At 43.8% G+C, this 26703-nt stretch overlaps 1 protein-coding gene across 3 annotated transcripts in view; it reads right to left on the reverse strand.

Annotated features, from left to right (window-relative positions):
- Nucleotides 1-15433, reverse strand: part of GRHL1 (grainyhead like transcription factor 1) — a 50865-nt gene extending 35432 nt beyond the window's left edge. Inside the window, exons 1-8 of one of the 3 annotated variants that reach the window (XM_064571820.1) lie at nucleotides 15268-15433; nucleotides 11865-12051; nucleotides 8765-8835; nucleotides 6296-6686; nucleotides 5209-5285; nucleotides 3646-3802; nucleotides 3342-3453; nucleotides 2262-2356 (exon numbers count right to left, since the gene is read on the reverse strand). In XM_064571820.1, the coding sequence (XP_064427890.1) occupies nucleotides 2262-2356; nucleotides 3342-3453; nucleotides 3646-3802; nucleotides 5209-5285; nucleotides 6296-6686; nucleotides 8765-8835; nucleotides 11865-12051; nucleotides 15268-15287 (1110 nt within the window). In that variant the 5' untranslated portion in view covers nucleotides 15288-15433. Of the gene's footprint in view, nucleotides 1-2261; nucleotides 2357-3341; nucleotides 3454-3645; nucleotides 3803-5208; nucleotides 5286-6295; nucleotides 6687-8764; nucleotides 8836-11864; nucleotides 12052-15267 lie in introns of those variants that run through there. The other 2 variants (XM_064571821.1, XM_064571822.1) reach the window with 2 other exon arrangements.
- Between the last annotated feature and the right edge of the window lie 11270 nt (nucleotides 15434-26703).

Below are 26703 nucleotides of genomic sequence, written 5' to 3' on the forward strand. Positions count from 1 at the left end.
GGGGGTCTGGAAGGGGAAATGAAAACTGAATTTACCTACATCAATGAACAAGTAGCTATTAAGGCTACTTAAGACACACCTCCAACAACATTTCTCTTTAATACAAATATGCTGAAGGTCTTCGGAATGAAAGCAGCCATTATCCTAACCCATCATCTGGGCTTTCATTACTCCCACCCCAAAGGGTGACACATCAGACAAACAGAACACCCTGCCCACATACTGGGCCTTTCCGCCCAGATCGCCATGCACTCTGACAAGTGCTTATTAATCTTGATGACATGCCAATGAAAAAGAGAGTTGGCCACCACAGCCTTTTTATTTTCCTAGGGGGATAGAGGGGAGAAAACTGAGCTAGTGAACTAAGGGACTAAACCCAAGGTCACAAGTAAGTCAGAAAAGTAGACTCAGGACTTGTATGTTGCCAATCACCTCCTCCACGATTTCTCAATTAGTCCCTAATGGCAAACAGGAAGTCTATCTCTATTTTGCTTTAAGAACACAAGCACCCGGGGGCGCCTGGGTGGCTCAGTTGGTTAAGCGACTGCCTTCAGCTCAGGTCATGATCCTGGAGTCCCGGGATCGAGTCCCACATCGGGCTCCCTGCTCGGCAGGGAGCCTGCTTCTCCCTCTGACCCTCCCCCCTCTCATGTGCTCTCTCTCTCATTCTCTCTGTCTCAAATAAATAAATAAAATCTTAAAAAAAAAAAAAAAAAAAAGAACACAAGCACCCGGAGGGCACAGGGCCAGCTGTTCTTATAGGCTGCTGAGTCCTACTATGATATTTAATTTCAAAGTAACTGTAGCAACAATTACATAAAATGAAAAGTTTTTTTTTCCTCCTAACAGCTCTTCTGTAGTGAATTCACAGTTTAATCAAGTGCCAGACTCTGGACTAAGCAACCTGAGGACACTTGTATAGGATCAAGGTGGTCGGCAAGAAGCTCTTCAAGCGAAAGCAATAACCTACATTTCCAGGCTGGCAGACCCAGCTCACCATATCCTCCACTGAAGACACACTTTTGCCTTAGACAGGATGCCCCCAATAAGAAAGGAAAGCAATTATAATGCAAAGTTCACGCCGTTCTCAAGAATCCAGTCATAGGATTTTTTTTAAAAGCAACCTTAGGTAGTACAAAATGAAGTTATGCAATAACTAATACCTAATGCTGTCTTATTCCATCACTGCTAAACTTCCCATTGAATAAGTAAAAGAAAAAATAAAAAAGGTTGAGAAGGACAGGAAGGTGGTCCTCGCTTCGTACCTGGTCCTGGACGTAGAGCAGTGCCCCGCACACTGCAAGTCTGCAACGCGCACTCAACCTCAGCTCCACGCCACTGCCCACAAACGAGTGTGCGTTTCTACTGTGATGCCTGAGCTGCCAATTTTTCAAGTAGCCTAAAGAAAAAACTATATACCAAACCCCTATAATTCTGTGAAAGGGGGATTATACCAAAAGAATGCTGTGGGAAGGGCAGAAATAGACTTATGGGAATGCTTAATTTTTCTTGCAAGGATCAAACACTCCAGTTAGGATGATCCAAATGACCATGTGAATCGAGGCAACTCTTCAAGAGGAAAAGCCCTAGAGAGGAGAACCTTACTCTAGCTGTATTTGAAAGTAACGGTAGGGGAGTACTGCTAACAAAAACTTGTATTTAAGAGCCTTTCTGAAGAAACTCCAACAGCTTCATAAGCATTGTTTCAATAATCCACACAACGTGCCCGCAGGAGGGAAGAGGCCGGTATTAACGCCACTCTGCAAATAAGGAAAAGGAGCACAGGATACGGGGCGTCAGGCTCCCCGACAAATAGCGTGCAGTGCCAGGCTTCCCCCACCACCTGCAGGTTCACACACTGCACCACACGTGCTGAAGCAGGTTGACAAAAATTGTCCTTTTTGGAGGAAGGAGAGGGCACAAGGACAGTTTCGTAACATCTGGAAGAAGCTGTACTTTCAAAAAAATGTAAAATAACGAAAAGAGAGAAAGTCAAGAATCCAGCTGGCTCTGCTAAGTCGGAAGGAAGAGCACAGCTGATGAGACAACAGCTATTTCTCCCAGTCTTGTCTCACTTTCATGCACTTCATGACTTAATGGCTCTAACCTGTCCTCTTACTGAGCTTATTCTCCCTATTCCTCAGCAAAAGAACAAAAACATGTAAAACCATAAAAAAAAAATCAGTTGTCAAATCATTAAGCTCCTCCCACTTTCCCTCAAAAAGCTGGAAGCGGAGGAGTCCCTGGACTCCGTTACCTACCTTTGCTTCATCATTAATGTCCCAAGTGAAGGAAATGGCATTATACGCAATCTCCTCAATGTTACTGATGGTATTGAAGCTTTCTTTATAGTCAGCTACATGAGTGATGAAAAAGAAAGGGAAATCGTGATTTCTGGTTCCAAAGTGAGACTGCAGCAGTTCCAAGTAAGACTGCAGCAGTTCAAAGTAAGATTCCGTTTTCTATATTACTGTCTCCGAAAAATGTAAATGAACATATTGTTGGGTTGAAAAAGGTTCAAAAGATGAAGAAAAAGAATCACAGGATTTTTAAAATACAGGTAAGCTTAGACATATTTAATTTTTTCCCATTATGTCAAAATTAAGATATTTGGGACTAAAAAGTTTAAGTAACTGTCCCAAGGTCACAAAACTAGCCCAGAGAACCAAGATTAGAACTCAGCTCTTTTAATTTTTCTGAAAAGAGAACGTTACAAAAGACAAAAGAGGTAACACTAAGATAAAGGACCATCTTGTGATACAGACAAGGATTTTATGCAAAAATTATATACACGGCAAGAACAGCCATTCTCATAAAGCCACTTCATTAAATACGGATTTGCCCAGGTCTGCAGCTATACCCCAAGTGATACATCACAGGGTCTCTTTAAAGACAGAAGAGTATAGCAGGACAGTTCAACATGTAACCAGGGGAGATGGTTAGGTAAATGCCCACCAGCAGTATTTGCTTTTACTTGTTTATTTAGGTTTTTTCTCCCGACTTTACCATCATCTACAAATAATCAGTAGCTCTTGAAGAAGACATTTCACCTCAAAAACTTTGCAGACCAAAGAGCAGGGCACTCTTATGCGAGCAAGCTCTGGAGCTTCTGGTCCAGTGTCATCTGGAGAGCCACTGCTTGGGCCACATGTCCTTATGAAAGAAGTAATGTTAAGAGCACTGATTCCAGGAGGCCAAGAACAGTGTTTGGAACAGATCAGTAGCTGGCATAAAAATTCAAATGCTTTCGGCAGGAAGCTGATCACTGCCAAAAATAACTGGCATTGGAAAACTGGATGCTTGCACCTCTGGGAATAAAAGCAGGCTCTGGAGCTACTTACCTATGTCAATGCATCTTTGTTTAGCCGTGTGCTGCCGGGAGTGCCAGTATTTCCAATGCCTTAACTGATCTTCTCTGCTTTTGTCTTCTGCAAAAACCACCATGATCACACTCTATGAAAGAGAATGCATTATAATATAAAGACACTAAAGGGTGAGTATCTGTTAGAAATCTTACTTAGTGTTCTATTTTACAGTTAAAGCTGAAAACTGCAATTTTAGATCTTCATTTAGATCTTCTTCAGACCCAGGAATATTAAGCTCTGACTAGCTTTCCTGGAGAAGAGAACTAAGAGCAGAACTTACTCGGACTTTGCTGATGGGCCGGTGGATCCCCTCGCTGCTGGTCACCTCCTTCAAGGTGACAGGGTAGAACTGGCCTTTGTTCAGGTAGGTCATGGTGCTATCTCCTGGCTTCTGTCGAAGCGATTTTGAGGCTTCTAGGGTATATTCAAAGTTGTTCCTAAAGAACAAAAAAAGCCACAGCTCTCTAATCCACTCTTTTGGAAGCTTTCTTTATGCGTTAGCGCGATCTTGAAATGCTTCAGTGTGGATGTATGCAAATAGCCAACTACCAGGAAACATCCAACTGACTATGTCATATTATAAATAGCATTTGCTACTTCTTGCATGATAAATATAATCTTAAGTAACACAAATATTCTCAAATCTCTCATATGCAGGGCCACAAAATGCCTACTAGAAATTCTATGAAGTTAATAAGGTTAAAAATTAGTTTAGAAGCTATGGATATTAAAAATACTAGAAGCTGAAAAGGACTTTGGAAGGAAATTTCACAAGACATGCTGCCAGTTTGGTATTTACTCAACAAAGGTTGCAAACAGGTGGCTGGTAGGCCTCTGATTAAATTTGATTTGGTCTGCACAGCACTTTTTGTTATTTTTGCTTGTAATTTAAATGTCTTTGGATGGGCACTACACAGTTCTCTACATTTACTATCACCTTAAAGTAACATGCATATATCTCCCTCGAGTTGTTTAATAACCTTCCTAGACCAGAGGTCGAAAATTACACCTATTTTTATAAATAAAGTTTTATTGAAATAAGCCACACCCTTTATTTATGTATTACCTATAGCTGCTTTTGTGCCGCAGCGGCAGAGCTGGGCAGTTGCAACAGAGGCTGTAAGGCCCACAAAGATTAAATATGTACTATCTGATCCTTTACAGAAAAAGTTTGCTGACGCCTATCTTAGATCCTAAAGGCATTTGAGTTTGTGACTCCTGTACCTTGAGGCAGGTCTTTAAGGGAAATCTCAATTCCCATAAAATCCTAGACTTTAAAAAATAAACTGTTTTTACTCCAAAATACAACATACAAAAAATGCATAAGACAAAATTATAAAATGAAATTCTAAATGCTTTTAAAAAATATCTGAAGGTGTTTGTACATTTTCATAATTAACTTGGAAGATACTCATATTCCCGGCACGAGGTACAATTTTGTGAGGTTTTAAAAGAAGAGGTTGTCGGGGTCAGAAAAAAGCTAACTTCATTTATTTTACCACTAGTAAGGGTAATAAAAAATCCACTTGATGTTATTCCTAAATTCTCACAGAATTATATGTTTTTGGAAACAGAAGGGAGCTCAGAGACCTAATTTAATCCCCTCATCTCTTCTTTTAGATTCCATTCTACCATCACATAAAGAAACTGAAAGACAGAAAAAGCACCAACACCAAGAATTAAAGAAACATGAAACACAGTACAGAGTTCAAAATTAAATTCACTAAAGCAAATGTCCTCTAGCAAAGATAATACCACCAAAGCCACCTCTGATTTTCCAATATCAAATTAACAAGTCATTAAAAGCTGAAAGTTAAAAATCAAATTAAAAGACAACTATTACCCAGAAACACTGTCAAAAACATAGTCCTCTGAATTCATGCCAGGCATCCGTAGACTGAGATCCGAGGGGAAGAAAACCTGAAATATCAATGTAATAAGCCACAACTATTTAACTGGTTATCAGGCTTACTAAAGACCAATATGTGGTACAGCACAGAAGTATGTGGCTTACAGCAACCCATTACTCATTCGATACTCATTTTAAAATAAAAATTGTAACTCTACAAAAAAGTTCTGAAAGAAAAATATCCATTTTATATGCCACTCAATTAGATGAAGACAATCTCTGCAGGTGCTCCCCCAGAGTGCTGCCTTATCCCTTTTTCCCAACTTCCCCACACATCTCAATTCTGTTCAAACTCTAGAATCTGCCACCAAAATCTCATGACTTTTAGGGATCATCACACCAAGTGAAGATACATTATCAAGTCTGCACCAGCGCTGGATGGACTGGTGCATTTTCTCAGAAGAGGCTACTATTCTACTCCTAACTCCATAAGCAGAGGGCTGTTCCTTTACCCATGAGACTTAAATATGGCTTCAAACATCTTCATTCCCTAACTTGTACCTGAGAGGTGTTCATCACCACAAAAGCCCCAAAGCATTTGGAGTTACTCTGTAAATTTCACACAATGCGTTCATCATCAACATCTACTGCCTCCCTGACTCAACTACCAACTGAGAGAGACCAAGCAAATCCATGAGAAGTCATTTTATATTGAGACCAATTGCCAGAATCTTGTTTTGGTCTAGGGCAAAAGCTGAAAACAGACTTATGTGGAGATATCTGTTGTTGATGGGAGATTATGTATGGGGTTCTCTTTCTCCAACAAATCACTTAGCTGAAATCATAATTGTTAACTCAAATGCTGGTAAGATTAGCCATGTGCCCTTGATAATAATTTCTGGTTTTGTAGGTTTAGTTTACAAATTATACCCATGGGCCTTTTCTCGTTAAAAAAAAAATCTTTTGTTCCTAATCCATTCATTTCAGGGTGAGTTTCAAGCTTACATAACAAGGAAGAGGTGGAACCCAATACTTATACAAACACACAAACGTCTTAGGAAGATGCTTGCATTTCCTGTACCTCCTGAACGCCTTCCTTGAAGGTCTCTGAGAAGGTAGAGTCTGGAGTTCGCCTTTGAGCATTTGGGGGTTGAGCACCAGAGCTGAACTGGTCAGCATTAAGGTTCCGGTCGAAAACCACCACCCGCTCAGTGGGCTCAGGATGATATACTGCTGGAGAGATTCCCACAGCAAAGCCATGGGGCTGGGTTTCTGTCTTGATGGAGTGGGTAGGCATTGTTGCTATGGAGACAGTGACTGTTGTATCAGGAGCTGTTAGATGGCCTCTCTTATCAATGCCCAGTTGGTTGCCATGGGGAAGGACAATGTTAAATGGCACATTTTTCAGTACTTGCACTCTGTTTTCTCCAGCAGAAATGAGGGACTGCTCAGTCACATTTGGTATGCTGTTTCTTTAAGAAAAAAAAAAAGAAAACTGTGTTTTTAAACTCAATGCTGATACAGTTCTTTGACAATTTTTATTTTCCTAATGGCAATGGGCCATTGGGTCCCATGCAATAGTAATAATAATAATAATACACTTGGGAGAAACGAAATAAATAGAAAATGGCAATGACAACCCATTACTAGAGCAAGAAAAAAAGACTTCATGGTTAATCAGTCATAAAATCCAAAAGTATCAAGTAAAATTTCATTTGAAATCTAGAGAACTCAGAGCTCTCCTCTACTACACTTTCTTTTCAATAATCCTAATACAGTGGTCATATTTCACTAGAAGCCTGAAGCTGCAAACATAACTGGCTGGAGCAGTATGGTGCTTTAAGCACAGACTCTAGAGTCATTTTGCCTTGGTTCAAATTCTGTGACCTGTGGAAAGCTATTTCATCTCTTAGTAAGTACATGCTCATCTATAAAATGGGGGTAATTATGCTATCTATCTATCCTCACAAGGTTGTGACGAGGATGAAATGAGACGAGGCGCTGAAACGTGTTATGATGATGCCTGGCGCACAAGGGCTCAAGAAATATGAACGGTTATCATTTGGCCACCACTTTTCCTAGTACTTACACTTATTTGGCTTTCTCTACACCAAAAGGAAACTGAAGGTTACATTGTACCGGTAGATATATTTGCATAAAATTACTTTTGGTTTAATAAATATTCAGGGCAACAGAAGATGATTTCTAGTCCAGGGTAAAATTAATGAATTTTCAAACAATATAGGCTGATACCTTTAAGGAAAAAAAGCAACTTGGCAGTTTTGTACATTTCAGATCAATGAAATGTTCTAACGAACCATAAATTCACTCCCAAGAATTTATCCTAATGAAAGAAAAAAAGGAAAAAGCTATCTAGAAAGTTGTTTGTCAAGGCTTTGTAGTAGTGTAAAAAAAAAAAAAAAAATTAGAGCCTTAATGTTAGGATAACTAAGTTTTGCTTAAAAGCTATAGCAAAAATAAATAAACATTTAATTTAAAAGTTGGAGAAGAGGGTAGAGTAGATCAAACAGGAGGAATTATGTTAGTAACTTTTGAAGCTAGTAATGATACACATAGGCGTATATTATTTCTCTACTTTTGTTGTTTGAAAATACCCATAATAAAAAGTAACATAATAAAAGCCGTAAGTCCTTCTCCAAAGGGTAATTATGAAGATTAAAATAGCAACACGGAAAAGACTTATGGAAGGGATTAAGTAGAAGAACACAAACTACCAAATGTGAATACACACCACAACCACATAAAAGGTGCATGCACACCCAAACAGTAAATAATTGAGATAGTGGGATTCTGAGTGTTCACTGTTTCTTTAAAAATATTTTACTCCTGGGTGCCTAGGAAGCTTAGTCGGTGACACGTCAGACTTGATTTCAGCTCAGGTCATGATCTCAGGATTGTGAGACTGAGGCCCATGTCGGGCTCCAAGCTAGGTGTGGAGTCTGCTTATGATTCTCTCTCTCCCTCTGCCCCCTCTTTTCACACTCTCTAAATAAATAAATAGATTGATAGATAATATGAATAAATATCTATTTATTTCTATTACTAATAGAACACGGGGAAATTTACAAGGTATGTTTAAATTATTTTTCACGACTATAAAAGCCTTAATGTTCTGAAAGTTTTAACCGAAATAATCTAAAATAACTTCAAGAGGAGTTTGGAAATACAGCTGCTTCATTAAGCTTTACTTAGGCCATTATTCAAGATCATTGATACTTAATTTTTTTTAAAGGACTCCCACCTTTGCATTAAATGCCACACCCTTCTCAAGAGAAACTCAAAGACAAATAAGGGAACAGTTTGCTTACATTATTACTAAAAACATCCCTCCACAGAAAAAGAAAGTTAATGCTTTGTTTTGCAGAAAAGGCAACTATGTCTAAAGAAACTGGCAACTTCTCAGAGCAACAGAATCATAATTATCACCTATTTCTTCCACTAGAGCTTTTTCATTTAAACTCCTGTTTTATTTTCACAGAAACCTGTGAAAATACAACAGTACTATTTTATGCTCTCTATTAGACATTACCTTTTGCTGTGATCTGGCTCTGGGTGCTCAACATCTGGCTTTGCTGTTGATGACCTCCTCTCTCTTGGAACCTTAGATATTAATAAACATGATACAATTTAGTTCTCACTTAGTGGAGTCTAGATTCAGCCTCTTATTTTTCAGTTAAGTTCAACCACTCATATGTCTACTTGATTGCCTACTAAATGCCAGGCTGTGGGGATACACAATGAATAAGACAGTGTCTGCCCTCAAGAGCTTACAAATCTTGTCATGAGATTAATATGTAAAAACTGACGATTCTTTAGTTGCCAAATAAACTCAGGGCATCACAAATTTACTTTGTCATTGAGTTTGGGTTTCATCTCTTAAAAAAAAAAAGTACTTCTGGCTTGGTTTTACCCATTTATCCATGCTATGGAATAAAGAAGCTACTGAAAACACAACTGGACTCTCAGCATCCTCGCTGCTCCTTTTCTCTACCCTTCCTTTCAGATCAAATGCACAATCAAAAGGATCAGGCATGCTAACAGTTCATTTCCAAAATCCAAGTGCTGGCTTCAAATGATACATTTCTTCAGATACTCTGGGATTCATATATCTGACACCCAAAGGACAAACCGAACTCAGTTTGTTCTATGCCTTTTTTGATTCTGTTCTTCTTTACACAGGAGGTGAAAGCAGGCTAACATTACAGGTGTACGGTAGACATCAACCCACTCGAGACTAATTCCAAACATGTACTCCAAAACGGCTAAATGTTTGAGACTCTTTTCATTGTGAATGTATAAATAGAATTACCTTTAAACACAAAATAAATTGCTTCATGTGTTAACAATGTGCTTTTAAAGCTTTATCAAAGTTATTATGTAGGGGTGCCTGGGTGGCTCAGTCGGTTAAGTGTCTGACTCTCGATCTCAGCTCAGGTCTTGATCTCAGGGTCATGACTTCAAGCCCAGGGTTGGGCTCCACACTGGGCGTGGAGCCTATTTAAAAAGTTATTATGTAAGGGGCACCTGGGTGGCTCAGTCGTTAAGCGTCTGCCTTCGGCTCAGGTCCTGATCCCAGGGTCCTGGGATCGAGCCCCGCATTGGGCTCCCTGTTCCGCGGGAAGCCTGCTTCTCCCTCCCCCATTCCCCCTGCTTGTGTTCCCTCTCTCGCTGTGTCTCTCTCCGTCAAATAAATAAATAAAATCTTAAAAAAAAAAAAAGTTATTATGTAAAAACGACAGATGGTTATACCCAAAGAACTGAAACAAATCAGTTCATTTAAAAAAGAAAATAATGCTACAGCTGTCATAAGAAGCCTGACATAGTACTAAAATTGTCACCCACATGTCTGTGGACAGACATAATGATTTATCTCCTCCTAAGCTGTAAAATACTTTTAGGACCCTTTATTTAAAACACATACACATACAACCCCTGCAATCAGTATTATTACATCAGTCTCTCTGGCACTAAACTTGTTGGTTTTCTCCCATTCTCAAAAGTTTCAGTTACAAATACGTAACACTTCAAACTTCATAATTAATACTTAGGAACTTATGATTTTTACACTGATTGAGTCAAGAAAACAAGACATAAGAAGAACAGATATTCCACTTCGAAGGAATTCTTCGGCTCTACTACCCGGGCTAAGATTTCTTCCAGCATCGTTAGTTACTACAGAAGTTTCCCTTCATATTCAAAGGAAAAAAACAAAACAAAACTTACCTCAGTCTCTCAAACACAACAAGCTGGATACATGGTCTCATATGAGAAAATAATGAAATCTTTTGTTTAGGTCCCACCCTAATTTGGTAATCATAATCAAGCTATCTTCTTTGCTTTTTTCCCTCCGCATGTCTCTCTTTTTTAAAAGAGTTTATTTATTTAAGACACACACACACACACAGAGCGAGAGCACAAGCAGGGGGAACTGGAGGCAGAGGGAGAGGGAGAAGCAGACTTCCCACAGAGCAGGGATCCAGACGGCAGGCTTGATCCCAAGACCCTGGGATCATGACCTGAGCTGAAGGGGCAGCCGTTTAACGACTGAACCACCCAGACGCCTCCACTCTCTGCATTTCTTACATTCAGGAAATAATACAGTGCCAGAATGTAACAAAAGGTAAGCAACTGATGAATCTAGGTGAAAGTATCTGGGAGTTAATTGTCTGATTAAATTGAAGTTTTCTATAGGTCTGGAAGTTTTAAAAACAAAAATATGGCAAAAATCACCACATACTATTACTGAGCAGAAAGAAGAATGCCAAAGAAAATAGCAAGCAAAGGACGTTCCACAGGAGACAGCATGGCATGCTGAAGAGGATGACTCTGGCACAATCCAGACCAGGCCTGAAATCCTGGCTGCAACACATACTAGTTGTGTGACCCGTGAACTTAATTTATTCCCATCTGCAAAACAGGGATCATACCACATATTTTGGAGGCTTTCTGGAGGGATCAGAAATAACATGCATGCCAGTAACATGTGTAGCGTGAAAGAGGTACTCAGTAAGTGGTGGCCAGTATTATTAGGACAGTGATGAAGATACAGATCTCCAGAGAGGAACATCACATAAAACTCCAGGCAGAGAACAGACTGTATTTAATTAAGACTAATCTATAGAAATAGGCAACAAAATATATCCTGATCTTAGAACTAGAAAGTCCAAGACTAGAATATAGCTTTTTTTCCTTCATGAATCCTACAATCAAATCAGAGGGTCTGTGATACCATGTAAGGAAAAGGAAATCACTCTGACTACATCAGAATAAAGGTTACAGCACAGGTAAATGAACCACTGTCTGCTCTTCAGGGCACTAAGAAGTCTCCTTGGTAAAACGTCCAATCTCAGTAAGACACATACATCTACCATCTTCTTTTATGGTAGCTTCACCTTTCAGATCGAGCTAGAACAGGGGCTACTTCACCCATTTTAAAAACAACCCTTTGATTCTATGATCATAGATTTTCAGTTTTGAACCACAGTAAGTCAAAGCACTCATTAAACTATTTATAGTCACTAGAGAAGCAACTTGCATTACATTCTACCAGCAAATTACTGTTTTATATGCTGTTGAATCAAGTGCATCTTGGACTGTTGTTAGGTTTTTAAAAGAGAAGTCACGTCTACCTTGTAATAGTCATACAGCAAGCCCAGTGCAGCTGCACTGTCTTCATCTCCATTGATGCTCATCATCGCTTTGGTTGCTGCAGTGAGAGGGTTTTCCAGGAACGATTTCCAGGCTTCATCCTCACTAGTATAGGAGCGCCGCTGTGGATAAAGTGCTTCATTCTGAAGAACCAATACTGGCCGTTTGCTTCAGAGAAATTAAAAACACATATATAGATAGATCTCACTTTTTACCGCAAGGCACCATAAGCTAATTTTTAAAAGACCCAAACAACCAATTCCTTGATATTCTAATAAAAGAGCCCAACGACCCACCCCAGCAAAGTAAATTAAGACAAAACCAGGAGACAACCCACTTGAATGCACACCAACGGTTCCCCCCCACCCCCCACCCCAAGACATTCGCTGTTGAGGCAGCCAGGGAACCTGCAGTTAAACTATACATGTGACCCAGGATATGCTATTTGGCAAAACAAAACAAAACAAAACAACACTCCAAGAAAATGCCAGGCTATTCAAATACTTAAGTAAACAAACACAAGGACAAAGGAAGGCAAAACAGAACATCCATTCTCCTCAGACATCTACCGTCAGGACTGTACCCTCTTAAAGAGAGTATACATGGTTCAATCATCATGCTGCTACATGTTAACTTCCCTCTTTCTCCTGTTGATACCATGCCTTAAAAACTTTCCTACCCACAAACCAGGGAGAGAGGAGGAGGGGGAGGAAAGAAAAAGAGCGACTTCGTTTAATCCTTGGGGGTATATGAGAAAGTTAGAATATTCTACTGATTACCAGCAGATTGAGCATGGAATGTGGCCAAAGGGGACTGTAAATCAATAAGGAGGCATAATTTTCTGGCATGGGAGTTAACTGTTTATCTTAGAGATAAACACTTAAGAATCTACAACAATAAATAAAGCCACTGAACAAAAAGAGCTTTTTAAGAAAATAGGTGGGAAATCTGTTTTTAAAAATCTTTACTAGATTTTCACACTGGGCAAGAACGGTTTCATTTTAACATTGTAGTTTGGTGGGAAAAATCCAGAAAATCAACGGAGATCTTAGTAAAGTCTTACAGAAGATTTAATTTTAAAGATTAAAACAAACATTACCGATTCCAAAAACTTGAAATGTCAACAGTCTCAACAACTGTTCGGTTGGTACTATTTAATGAGTCAATAAGGAGAAAAAGTGGAACACGAACTCCAGCAAAATGAAGCATTTTTTTTTTCTTTTAAGGAAAAGAAATTGTTAATGTTTAAAACTACTCTGAATTATCAGTATTCTAACAAGCAAATTTAAGGATCAGCTCTCATTGCAACACACAAATGAAATATGTAAATGGCCTAAAGGTGACCTACCTACTCTAAAAGTGAATGCAGAAAGATTGATTATCTTTTCAAGTAATCAACAAAGGTTAGGGTTTTGGCAGTCACGCAGGCCCTTTAAAAACAGATACAGATTTTTAAAAAGGAGAACATCTTTGAAAAGGGGTGGGAACACAGAGCAACAACTTAATTTATCCTCAAAATTAGGTCTTATTTCAAAGTCAATGTTTTAAACTCATGTCTAGGCATAAAATCAAGGCATAAAATCCAAATACTAATGACATCTAGTAGGGAAAGCAGTCTTGAGGGGGTATACTATTCTAACACAAAACAAACACAATGAAGCAGTTTATTTAAAAATGAAGGCTGTGTATAAATCTCAAATTCACAATAAATAAATAAATAAACGCACAAAAGGGCATTCCCTACACCATTAGGAGCAGAGTATAACAACCACTGAATCAGTGGTATCTTGGGGTGATTTACTGGTGTACTGCTAAGCTATTATTAATAGTGTAATAGCTACTTCCAGAAGATTATGACAGCACTTGGCTCATTCAATTCCCGTAATGCTAGTTTTTCAGCTTCCCTTCTTCTCCCACCCCCATCCCAAATTTGTACAGGCAACAGAAAATATTTTTTGCAAATGGTTCTGTTTGTGATCACCCTGGAGGTGTCTTACATTTCCAAAGTGTGCCTAAGGCCAAAATTTTAGCTTTGGAAATTTGCCTTATCTAAACCATAAGTCAAGAAATAAACAGTAACCAGTTGCCTGTCTTAGTCTACTTCCTCATATGACAGTCAGGCAGTTGCTAGTCCCGAAAAGCCCGTCACTGCCTTTGGTAAGTCTTAAACCCTTCATCAGTGATCTCTCAAAAGGCTTCTGAAACATATTTCAAGTGATATTTTACCTGCACATTGTACAACACAAGATTCATCCATTTAAGATATCCCATACACAATACCTATCCTTCCCAGTCAGACAAAGATCGCTTAAATAAAATGATCCTTAACAAATAATCATAAAACTGGAGACCTCTGATCTGGATTTACTGAAGTACACAGATTGGTTTGGTGCGATTTACTTTTTTCCCTAATAGATGTTTTATTTCGCAACAATTTTACACTTACAGAAAAGTTGCAAAGAAAATACAGAAATATCCCTCACCCCGTGTCCCTTAATGTTAACATCTTACATTACCACCTTGCATTTGTTGAAAATATTTCTTTAATCACAAACTCCACAAGGAGTATTAGGACAGTGCGTTCTGTTTATCACCCGGATTTCGAAGATTTCATCTTCTTGATATTTTCTGAAGATTTTTTAATTGCAGTAATCTGTAATTACCATCAATGATGCAAGTGGCAAAATAACTCCTACCACAATTTTCTCACTCACACAGCCAGCCGGGCGGGGTGGGGGGGAAACGCCAGGACACCAGAGCCCTTCAACTTTCCCCCAAATTTCTCCTTTCGGAAGTTCTAGCGGACGGACTGAAGGAGATGGCTGGACGACAAGGGCCTGATTAGCAGAGACGTCTACCTTCCCAGCGGGGCAGCGGGGCCCAAAGAGCTCCGCTGGCGCCCCTGAGCAAAAGCGACCCTGGCGGGGGTCTCGCGCGGCGCGGCGCCCCAATCTCCCTTCCCGCACCCCTGCCAGCAGCAGAGCTGGGACGGGGCGCGCCCGCGCGCTGGTCCCCCTGACGAGGCCGCTGGGGCGGAGCGGGGAGGGAGCTGAGGGGGGTCTCCCCTCACGAACTGCGTCCCCAAGGCAAGGGTCTCCCCGGGGGCTTCGGTGGAACAAAGGCGCGGGGGAGGCGGTGCCGAGGGCAGAGGCCGCGGCGGGGAAGAAAGTGGACGGCGAGACGAGCCCCCCGCCCTCCCGGCCCGCTTCGCGTCCCGCCCGCCCGGCCTCGCCCCGCGCCCCGCGCCCCGCGCCCCGCGCCCGGCCTCGCACCCCCGCCCGCCCGGCCTCGCCTCTCCCGGCCTCGCGGCAGGTGCGGCCGGCCCGGCGCCCAGCGGCGGCCTCAAGCCGCACGGCCCGACTCGCGCGCCGGCGCCTCACTCACTTGTCGTACTCCTGTGTCATCGCGCTTGCTCGCCGCTGCCGGGCCGCAGAACTGGACTTTCGGGTTGGGACAGTACACCCGATCCGGGGGGGAGGAGGCGGCGGCGGCGGCGGCGGCGGCGGGTCCGGAGCGGCTGCCCCGACGGGTTGGGTTCGCTTTTCTCGCTCTGAGCCGGCTCCGCGCGGGCTGCGCGCTCTGGGCGCCCGGGCTCGACCGCCCATTGGCTGGCGGCGCGCCGGCCCGGGGCGGGGCCTCGGGGGCTGGACGGCCGGCGGCGCCGCCTGATTGGCGGGCGCGCGGGGCGCCGGGGCGGGGGCCGCCGCTCCGCGTGGCCGCGTCCGTGCGGCGCGCCCCGCGCTCTCGGCCGGCCCCCCGCCGGGACCGGCGTGGCCGTGCGGCTCCCCGCGCGCACCGCCCGCCCCGCCGCCGGCCGCGGTCGCAGGCCTCGGCGGCCCACCTGAGGGACGGGCCGTGCCTTGGCGCCGCCTTCTCGGGCCTTGAGGGTCCTTCCTTCCCCGCTCGCCCACCGAAGCCCTCCCCGCTCCGGTGACGGAGCCTCCCCGCCCGCGGTCGGCCGCTCCGCTGCCTCGGGCACCTTCCCTCCCCGGGTCTGTGAGGCTCCCCGCCCTCGTGCCGCCTCTCAGTCCGCGGCCACTTATTTATGAGGCTTCTGGCTTTTCCCTGAGAAAGCTCAGATGTCTCCTTCCTCGCCGAGCCCACCGCAGCTGTCCGGCTTTAGAACCTCGTGCGCATCCTTCTTACATTGGCCGCTCAGTGACAGCCACTGGGCAACCGTTGTTTCCCCTCGTGCGGCCGGGGTGGAGACCAGCCGAGTGGTGGCATCAGACTCCAGTCCCAGCCGCCCGGTGCCAAGTGCTTGCCCGTCCCCCTCTTCTGCGCCCCCCCTCACCGCTGGCCCCCCGCCTGTCTCCCACCTCTAATCCCCGCGCACCCTTTTATCAGGACCCCCGTCGGGGCTTCAACCCCTTCACCCTTCGCTTCCCTCACCCCAGAGCTGCTTCCTCGGGCTCCATCTCTAACCCGCTGCTGAGCCTTCTAGCAGCCCTGTTGCAGTCTGTCTGTGCTTACCACCCGGCTGCCATTCATTTCCACCCCTACCTCTGGCCCAAATTGTCCTTCTGAGCTGAAACTCTCTTCGTCTCTGGGGTCTGCTCGCCGGTTCAACAAATATATATTGAGAGAACTCCTATATGCCAGGCATTGTTCTAGATGCTGGAGATAGTGAACAAGTTTCCCTGCCAGCCTTCAGCGTCCTAGGGGGTAATAGACAATAAACACAATGAGTAAATGATATGGTGTGTTGGAGAGTGGCAAGTTCTGCAGGAGAAAAAGGAGAGCAGGCAGCTGGAGAGCATGGGGTGGAGACGGGATTGGAAGGCTGGAGGAGGAAAGGCCTTCAAGGAAGTGAGGGAGGGGGGTACAGGCAGAGGCACACCTTTGCATAAGTTGTGAACTGTGAACGTCAGGAGACCCGTATGACCACAGGGGGACAAAGAGGGAGGATGGGGAGATGTAGGACTTTGTGCCCACTTTGGTTTTTATTGAGTAAGATGGAGAGTTTGGAGTAGAGCAGTGACCTGATCTCACCCCTGTCTTTAAATAATGTGGGTGGTAGGGGCACAAAGATGGGCGCAGTGAGCCCAGACCAAAGATAACAGTAGCGTGGCCTAGGGTGGTAGAGTGAGACATGGTTGGATCTCTTCTGAAGATAGAGCCAGCAGGATTTCCAGGAAATTGGACATAAAGTATGAGAAAAAGAGATTCAAAGACAGCTATTAAAGGTAAAAGCTAGAAGGAATGTTTTGCCGTCACTGAGATGGGGAAGACAGCAGGCATAAGTCTGGGGGAGGTCAGGAGTCCCATTTTGCAAGTAAATTCACGATTTTTATTAGAGATCCAAATAGATATTATCAGTAGGTTGGATGTGAGTGTAGAGTCCAGGGATGAAGGGGCTGAATGGACATCGGGGAGTCATCAGCACAAAGATGGTCTTGAAGGCCTGAGGATAAGCTCAATCTCCACCGTGGTGAGGGAGGAGAAAATGGGACCAACACCGGATCCTGGAGCCCCCAACACAGGAAGGCTGGGAAGAAGGGGATCCAGCAGAGGAGGCAGAAGAGGGGAGACCACTGAGGTCAGAGGAGAACGGACGCATGGGAGCTGAGTAGAGAAAGTGAGACGGGAGGAAGGCATGGTCAGCTGGGGCACATGCTGCCTGGAGGTCAAGTAAGATGAGGATTTAGCAGGATGGAGGCCCCCGGGGCCTTCATTCAGCACCCACTGTCCCTCAGCATCCTTGCCAGTTTCCTGCTCCCTGTTCTCCAGGCCCCTTGGGCCCTGAATCAGCATCAACAGACACTTCTCACTGTCCCCTCTGCCATTTCCCATTTCCATCCCCTAATCCTGGGTACAACACTGGAGCATGGAGCCTGTCCTCTTTTTCTTATTTACTAGTTTCCTGTTTAAATAAATTGTATTGTTTTAAATGAGATAATTTAAGGAAAATTTTAATATGAGTATAGGTGGAAATCATCAGCGTTGCACTGCTTGAAGCGACTCACAGCGGGACCCTGTCTCTACCTCGACTTTTCTTTCTCTTCTTCCTCTACTGCATCTCCAGCTGTGGCCAGGCTGAGCTTTATAAAGCACACATTTGAGATCATTTCACTCTAGTACACTCAAGATAAAGTTCAAACTCCTTAGCCGGGTGTGTAGATGAATAGCTCAACCTACCATTTCGCTATTCTCCTTCCCTTGTTGATCAGTACTGAGAACCACCCTTGCCCCCAATTCCCTGCCCCTCCACTTCCCACTTGGCCCACTTTGCTCAACCTTCCAGACTCAGCCAGGACTCCCCATTGCCCCAGGGGGACCTCCCTGACCTCCTAGGCTGGATCAAGTGTCCTGTGCACACTCACTGTCCCCCATGCATCGCCCCATTACATTTACCAGATTCTGTTTGTAATATGCGATTTTCTGTTTGTGTCCAGCTCTACCATGGTGGGCGCTCTTCATGAGAGGGCGGGGATTGTACTGCTTCCATTTGAATGTCCCCGGCCTCATGCGATACACGTAGAAAACATCCAGTAAGTGTTCATTGAATGGGTCCGATCCTCTGCAGGCATTGGTCCTGCCTCTCTTCCCTTCTGGACCATGTCTGTGGATTGATCTAAACGGCCTTCCTGTTACAAAGACTAACGGCCTCATGCTTCAGTCCCACTGCCTGATACATGGTAGGCACAAAATAAATACGGGATGAATGAATAAATGTCAAATCACAAAACCAAAAACAAGAACGGTAAGGGCCCGAGGTTGTTAGACCTTAGATGTATTAATAAAAATCACTGGGTCTATTTTGTAAATGTTCATACAGGCTTATTGAGCTTGTCTCTAAGAGTTCTCTAAAACAGAAGTTAAAATCCAGATCTATGAGCAATCCATCTATCTGTTGGAAATACCTTTATTTTTGTTACTATTTTTTTAAGTTATAAAAATCATACATTGTCATAGTTTTTTTTTAAAAGCAAAAAAGAAAGAAAGGGAGAGGTAAAGGAACAAGAAAAAAAAAAAAGGAAATTTAAGTAACCCAGAGTGTTTAGAGCACAGAGTCCCTCCCTCCTCCATCCTGTCCCTCTCCCCGGAGATATCACTGTGAACAGTTTTAATGTCTCTTCCTAGATAATGCCTATGTATCTGTAAGCATCCATATGTCTTATTTTCTTACACAAATGGGATTCACACTGTGCACAACCCTCCTCAGCTTGCTTGCTTCCATCTCTTATGTCTTAAACATTTTCCATGTGAGTGTATACATATCTACTGCCTTTTTTTTTTAAATGGCTACATATTATTTCTTTGTATTGATGTTTTATAAATTCACATTTATAAACGTTCTGCAATAAACAGCCCTCTAACTATATATACTTTGCACACTTGACTGGGTATGGCTATTGGGTAAATCCTAGAATTGGAGCTTCCATGAAAAAGGCATGCAAAGTTGCAACTTTTATAGATCTTACCAAATTGTTTTCCAAAAGGTTGCCCCATTTGGGTTTCAACCAACCAGATATTGGACAGCCTGAAGTGCCACACCCTCACCAACCACGGGCATTATCAAACTTTGTTTTGCCAGTCAGTTAGATGAAAAATACTATCTCATTGTTTTGATTCGCATTTTTTGAAAATTATGAGTGAAGCTTAGCATCTTTGTATTTGTTTGGCAATAATTCTTTTTAGCTCATGGATGGGGGTGTGTGTGTGTGTTTTAAGAGAAGGAGGATCTTTGAGGTACCTTCTCAAGTCATGGGCTTCCAAGTAGGGAATGTGGAAGTTAAGAGGCAGGCTGAATAGATCGAGTGGGTTCTAGCCCAGGTTCTTCTGCTTTCTTGGCCTCAGAAAAAGGAAGAGGTTGGACTGGCCATCTGGTCCCTTCCAGCTCCAGCGTCTCATGACTCAAAAGATTGGTTGCTAGGAGTAGTTCTGATCTTAGCTATCCACCATTTATAAAACTGAAGTTCAACCTCCTTGGTCTGGCATTTAAGTTCCTTCTCTATCTGGCCACTACATACATTTCCGAATTTATGTCCCAGTGAAAAGCCCCCAATGCTCTGGACCCCCTCACAGTGTTACCTGAATATGTCCTACAATTTTCGGCCCCTGGTTGCCTCTGCTATTCCTTTCCTTCTCTCCACCTCACCACCCCCATCCCACCTCTGCCTTCTGGGGCACCTGCAATGCCAGCTCCTCCAGGCATCCCTCCCATCCCATCTGAACGACTCCCACAGTGCCTCAGCTATCCCGTTATTAAACTGTTCTTCACAAGCTGCTCTGCCTTTCAGTTCATTCAGCTCTGCATGAGTTCGAGAGAATGACTTCAAGGCCATCAGATCTGGATTCAAATCTCAGATCTGCCTCATATTTTTACCCAAGCAGTCTACCTCACGGCCAGTCCTCAGCTTTCCTTGCTGTAAAATGAGGGAAACAATATCAAGTTTTGTGGAGTTAAATAAGATCATGTGGTTAAAGAAGCTCCCACAATCCCCTGCACAAAGACACCTGATGGTTGGCCTCCATCTTCTTTAGAGATTAGGTGATTGGGGAGCTAGTCTGGTTCCTCCCCGTGCCTGTTTGTTGGCCACGCCACTTCACCATCAGCTGACCAGCCATTTGCAGGGCTCATCACATGCAGGGACCTCACTCTGATGAAACAGCCCGTTTCGGAGAGACATTTCAAGTAGCTGCAATGGTAGGGCCTCCATGCCTGCCATCCGAGAGTCGGTCCCGCCCAGCGTACCAGAGCCATCCTGTCTCTCACGGTTGTGACATGAAAGCCTTCCGCTCTGGAGATACGGGGTGTGGAAGGGAGAGTGTGGAATCCCCACCCTCGCCTCCCAGCTCTGTGACTTAGGAAAATTACTTAACCCTGAGCCTCAGTTTCCACAACTGGGGGTTATGAGGTACTAATTCCTATCACCAAAGGAATTATCTGTTTTGTTTTGTGAAAAGTGTCTTGAACTATGCCAGACCTATTGGAATTCAATAAATATGAAGCGTTCCACCTTCCCATTTTTCCTTACTGTATTTATTATAAGCTGCTTAAGGGACAGAAACTATATCTCATATTAAAAAAAAAAAAACCCTCATCATCTAGCATAGCAATAAGCTAATTCTAGAGTATTGATAGTTGTTATTCAGGACTGTGATGACATTAGCCTTCTTTGGGCAGTATTCATTGATCAGAGATCACATACCTCAGCAACTTTGACTCTTAAAACAAGCCTCTGAGGTAGACAGGACTATGTCCCACCTTGCAGATAAAGAACTGAGGTCCAGAGAGATCAAATGATGTATTCAGAGTCTCATAGTCAGTGAATTCAGGACTTGAATCCAGACCCTTATTTCCAAATCCCACACCTGCCCTTCTAGGTGGTGGTACCACCAATATGAGAGTATTTCTGCCTGACATTCTGGGTTTAGCCTGTCGCCCCATTATAAAGCAGCCTGGACAGTTTAAATGCGGCAGAGCCATGGCTGGGGCTTCTAGTGACAACACCTGGTGTAGGGGATGGCGTTTGAGTATTCTCTAAATTGATTCTCCAACTTAGAGAACATGGCGACTCCCTGAACTCTCTCTCCATTTTGTGGTATCGACAGTCTATCTTCCGATGTCCTTGTTCACGGAGGCTTCATCCCTTCCCTACCATGTCTGCCTGTCACGCCAGGATGACTGCAGTCTCAGGTGAGTCTTGTTAAATACCTGGGACTTGATCCAGACTCTCTCCCCATTTCTGAATGGAGGCAGAAGAAGCTATGTCAAGTTGGGTGTCACCCTCTTGCTGGCAACTGGAACCCAGATATCTCACATTCTTTTCTTGTGGCTTCACACAGATCGATCATTCCAGCGAAGGCTCAACAGTTGCAACACGGCTGCCAGAAAGCCCTTTGCTTAGACACGCTGGCCTTACCCTTCAGTAAACCTCTCTTGTCCGTGACTAATACTGAATGGGGAGGAGCCATCATGCTTTGTAGCCATCTCAAGAAAGTGCTCCAGGCTCTGGAGTGGGAGGCCTTGGCTCTGCTTGCTGGTTCACACTGGCATATTTCACTCTTCGAAGAAAAGGTTACTAGTGGGGAAACATCTTCATTATAAAATGGATATTTAAAATTGTAGCATCTCACCACATTTTAATACGAGAGATTATCCTGCCTTTATAGGAAGGAAACAAGGGATTAAGTTGCTTGCCCAAAGTTGACATTTTATTAACTCAATTTTTCTAGTAATTCTTCCCCAGCTGAGTTTCTTTTTACTTGAAATTCGAGTATTTTGTGACTCACCTTTGGTTATCTTTCCTAAACATTGCAAAACTGTCAATTCCAATATCTGGAATTTTGAGTTACTCCTGTTGGTGATAGTTAGAAAAAGGAAGAACTAGGGGTTGAAAAAAGGAACAGGACAAAAAAAAAAAAATCAGGAGAATTTCACCATAAGCATCAAGAGAGAGAAATGACGTGGAAGCAGGAGTCGGAGTTGCGGGATTGCTTCTCATGAAGGGACAGGGCTGCTGTGGGCGAGGTCTGAAACCACCTCGAGCACCACGCCGTTTCTATCACTTTGGAACTGAGAGGCAGTGGGACAATATTCCTCAGGAATCTGCCATCCTCTTAGTCAAAGCTCCTCAGGGCATCACAAAACTCCAGGTGACTCTACTCTGGGGCCATCGTGGGGATCAGCAGATGGGGACACGAACTCTGAGACAGGAAATCAGAGGGCTTTTAACATGGAGACAGAGCAGGCAAAGCAAAAAGAGTGCTTCTTGGAACGCACATGATCCTTAACAAAGCAAAACAACGTACTGCCATCGCATTGAGAATGCATAGAAGAGAGACCCTATGAAGTTTCGGGTGGGTGGCAAGTAGAAGCTAATTGTATGGGGCGCCTGGGTGACTCAGATGGCAAAATGTCTGCCTTCAGCTGAGGTCATAATCCCAGGGTCCTGGGATGGAGCCCCATGCCCGCTTCTCCCTCTCCCTCACTGCTCCCCCTGCTTGTGCTCTCTCTCTCTCTGATAACAAACAAATAAATAAATAAGTAAATAAATAAAATCTTAAAAAAAAAAGATTCTCTGCCCTCTCCTTCCTCTCTAAATAAATAAATGCTTGCATTAAAAAAAGAAATTAATTGTATGAAGTTCATTATTATAAATTAGGTGTGTGAAATCTCCTAAATGAGCTTCTTCTTTGACATGTTACCTATATTTTTTTAACCTTTGTGAACTCTACTTTTCATATAAGATCTCAGGCTTCTTACCCTCCAAATCTCCTACTCAGCCCACAGGAGCATGTATCCATGACTAACTCATGGTCTGACACACAAGTTGCTTGATCTGGAGACCTGGGCACATTCGCACAAATGTTGCAAATGCCCTAATGGGGATGTGTGTCGAATGCTTAGGGAATGATGGATTCTGGCTGGGGGAGCTGAGGAGGGGAAATGGAGGACATGACAGTTGAGCAGGGTCTTTAAGGAAGAATAAGGGGTCTCCTGAGATGAAGGAGGACATTTCTGATAAGGAATACAGCATGGGCAAAGGCCCTGAGGTGGGAGATGTCATGGTTGTTCAGGATCCCCTTGTCTGCGATGGAGGAAGCGGGGCAGGTGAGGGAGGTGCTGTGTAGGACCCACACTCAGCAAGAAGCCATTGAAGGGTGCTGAGCCTCAGAGTGTCATTAGATCTATTTGGGGGACATAACTGGCAGGGGCAGGACAGGGACAGATACTTGGAAATGAGAGTGGTTTTGCATACACCAGGAAGGAGATGATGAGGCCTGGGCAGTGACTATGTTGTCAGAGGATTGGAGACTGGCCAGAGAGGTCGTTGGTGGTGGAACCGTCAGGGCTGAGTGACACAGATGTTGGATGACAGACTGGGAGGGGTTGGCGATTTATAGCGTAGGTGATTAGGTGAATGGTGCCGTAATTGAGGGCCAGGGAGCATGAAGGACGAACAGGTTCAGGGCGGAGGTTTGGAGGAGGGGGTGGTGAGGAAACACGTCAGTCATAAACGCTAATGTTTTTTTCTTCGTGGTAGCATTTGGGCTCCTTTTTTTAAAAAGATTTTATTTATTTATTCATGAGAGACAGAGAGAGAGAGAGAGACAGAAAGAGAGAAGCAGGCTCCCAAGGAGCAGGGAGCCCGATGTGGGACTCGATCCCAGGACTCTGGGATCATGACCCAAGCCGAAGGCAGACGCTTAACCATCTGAGCCACCCAGGTGCCCTGGGCTCCTTTGATTCCAAACTGACATCACCAGGGCTGGGAGCTTGGAGAGGCAGGGCTGTAAGCCGAAGCTCACAGATTCTGGAGCTAGTTTGCCTGGGATCAGGACTTCTCAGTGTCTTTGTCAAATAACGTAGTGCATCATGGGATCAGTCAGGGGAGGAGAGGAGAGGGATATGTAAGTGCTGAGACCAGTGCCTGCCATATTCCCAGCACTGCGAGGACATGTGATCTCTGTGGTATCGCCTCAGGTATACCTCGAGCAAAAGTGAGGCCGTGTTCCCCCTTCTGTTTTAAAAATACTTCCATCTGAGGGGCGCCTGGGTGGCTCAGTTGGTTAAGCGACTGCCTTCGGCTCAGGTCATGATCCCGGGGTCCCGGGATCGAGTCCCGCATCGGGCTCCCTGCTCAGCGGGGAGTCTGCTTCTCCCTCTGACCCTCCTCCATCTCATGCTCTCTGTCTCTCATTCTCTCTCTCGCAAATAAATAAAATCTTAAAAAAAAAAAAAACTTCCATTTGATTCAAATCCAACATTTGGAAGGCAGACAACCGGGTTCATTCGTCAAGCAGTGATCCCTGCAGTGCATAGCCGATAAGAAAGTTGGAAGGTTTTCATAATCTTTCCCTTTTTATCCTCATTCCTTCCATCGGAGCCCTTTCTTGAGCATCTGTGGGATGTGGGGTTCTATACGCAGAGCATGAGAAATGGCCCCTGGTCTCAAAGGCTTCCCGCCTGGCTGGGACAACAGGACGCGCACAGAAGTAGGCTTCCCTAAATGCCAAACATAGGATGGGGATGCGTTGTATGTGCTGAGGAACAGAAAGAGCTCTCCCTGATGCTGCGGAAGGACTTGGTGCCCTTTCAGACAGAGGGAGGATGAGATCATTCAAGGGACATAGTGAGTTGGGGACCGGGAGGCAGAACAAAGAGCAGAATTAGGGTGCGTGGGGGTGGGGGTGGCCAGGTGACAAAATGCAGACTCTCAGGCCACCCCACCCACCTGGAGCCCCGGCCGTGCTGAGGAGGAGGCTGGCAGGGGAGTCAGGAACGGTCTTAACAAGCACCACCTTGATGAAACACAGATCCCTGGGTTGTACTTGGAGAAATTCAGTGGATAGACCGGGAGAAGTGGAGAGGAGTCGACATGTGCAAATTGTGTTTTGGCAGAATGGCCAAGCGGGGAGTGGGAGGAGAGAGCCCAAGCAGGGTGACAAGGGACCCAGGCAGAGGAGACCTTCCCAGGGAGACTTACTCTGGTGTGAATATCTAAGGAGAGAAAGGTAAAAATAAGTAAACATGTTTATAATATTTTCTTACCCCTCAACGTGGTAAGGAACACTTCTTTCCTAATTTTAACGTTCGAGCTAAAATCAGAGACCACCTCTTTCATTTTAGGTAATGTTTAACTTAATCACTTAATCTGAATTAATGCAGACAACAATGGTGACAAAAGGTAATTACATTTAAGTGGAATTCAAGCTTAAAAATTCTTTTGGAAATATCTGTGAGTCACCTGGTTCAACGCAAATATCCATAAAACATGTACTAATTGTTCCAGAGGAAATAATTGTTGCAGAAGGGCAAAAGGCCAAGTGAGCTGAAATACCAGGTTCTTAATTTATAAAGTCAATAAAAGCACTCTTTTGTAAGTTCTTCTCAAGTCGTAGCCTATTATCAGGTAAGTCTGGCACTAAAATCACTTTATGCTTAAATACTTCATGAGGGCACAAAACAAGGGAACACACACTAAGAGCTTCTTGAAAACATTTTGTGAGAGACTTAATACTATGTGAATTTACTTAGCTTTTGAGTATAGAGAGGTATTTAAAGCGGAAAAAAAAAAGTCACTGGCTCTATGCCCAACATGAAAATATATACTTTTAACTATCTGCAATATATAATGATTCATAGAACTTTGGAAATTCTACTCAAAGTTTTCCTTAAGACTTGGAAATAATGCTCCTTCTCTCCTAAGCAATAACACTTTCTGTATAAATACAGGGTTGGATTAATACTGCTTTTTTTTTTTTCCTCTGCTTTGTGCCAATGGAGGGAAAAAACAAAAACAAAAACAAAGAGAGAACAAAGAACTACAGAAACCCAATGGGTAAAGGTGCAGGCCCTGCCCCAGCCCTGGGCTCTCCTCTCCTCCTTCCTTTGGGCTATAGAAGGTTCCACTTCTGTGTGGCAAAGACAAGCCTTTTGTGGCCCCAGAGAAATACTACCCTTCGGCGAGGTAAGGCACACAGCAGCTCCTCACCCTGTTAACCAGCATTGCATTCCCATAACGATGTCCATTTACCCAGTACAAGAAGAGCCAAATTTGGCAGGTGGAAGGCCCTCCTTTTCAAGTCTAACCCAGAATCTCAAACTGCCTGAAGAAATCCACATTTTTTGAAGGATTAAAAAAACCAAATCGCCTCCCCCCAAAACCCCCCAAAACCCAACACCTATGTTCAAAATTTATGAGCTATCCTTGTAGATTAACAAAATATTTAGGCCAGTGTTCTGTATTCTTATGGGAAAAGATTCTCATCATAACTTACTGGCTTAATTTTTTAATTTTAAAAATTTAGGAGTTTTTTTGTTAATCTACTATGATCAAACTTTTTTAATTGCCACAGATGTAGATGGAT

Source organism: Mirounga angustirostris, unplaced genomic scaffold (genome assembly GCF_029215605.1).
Source record: "Mirounga angustirostris isolate CCGP_5_RB_7025 unplaced genomic scaffold, mMirAng1.0.hap1 SCAF_10, whole genome shotgun sequence".
NCBI lineage: Eukaryota > Metazoa > Chordata > Mammalia > Carnivora > Phocidae > Mirounga > Mirounga angustirostris.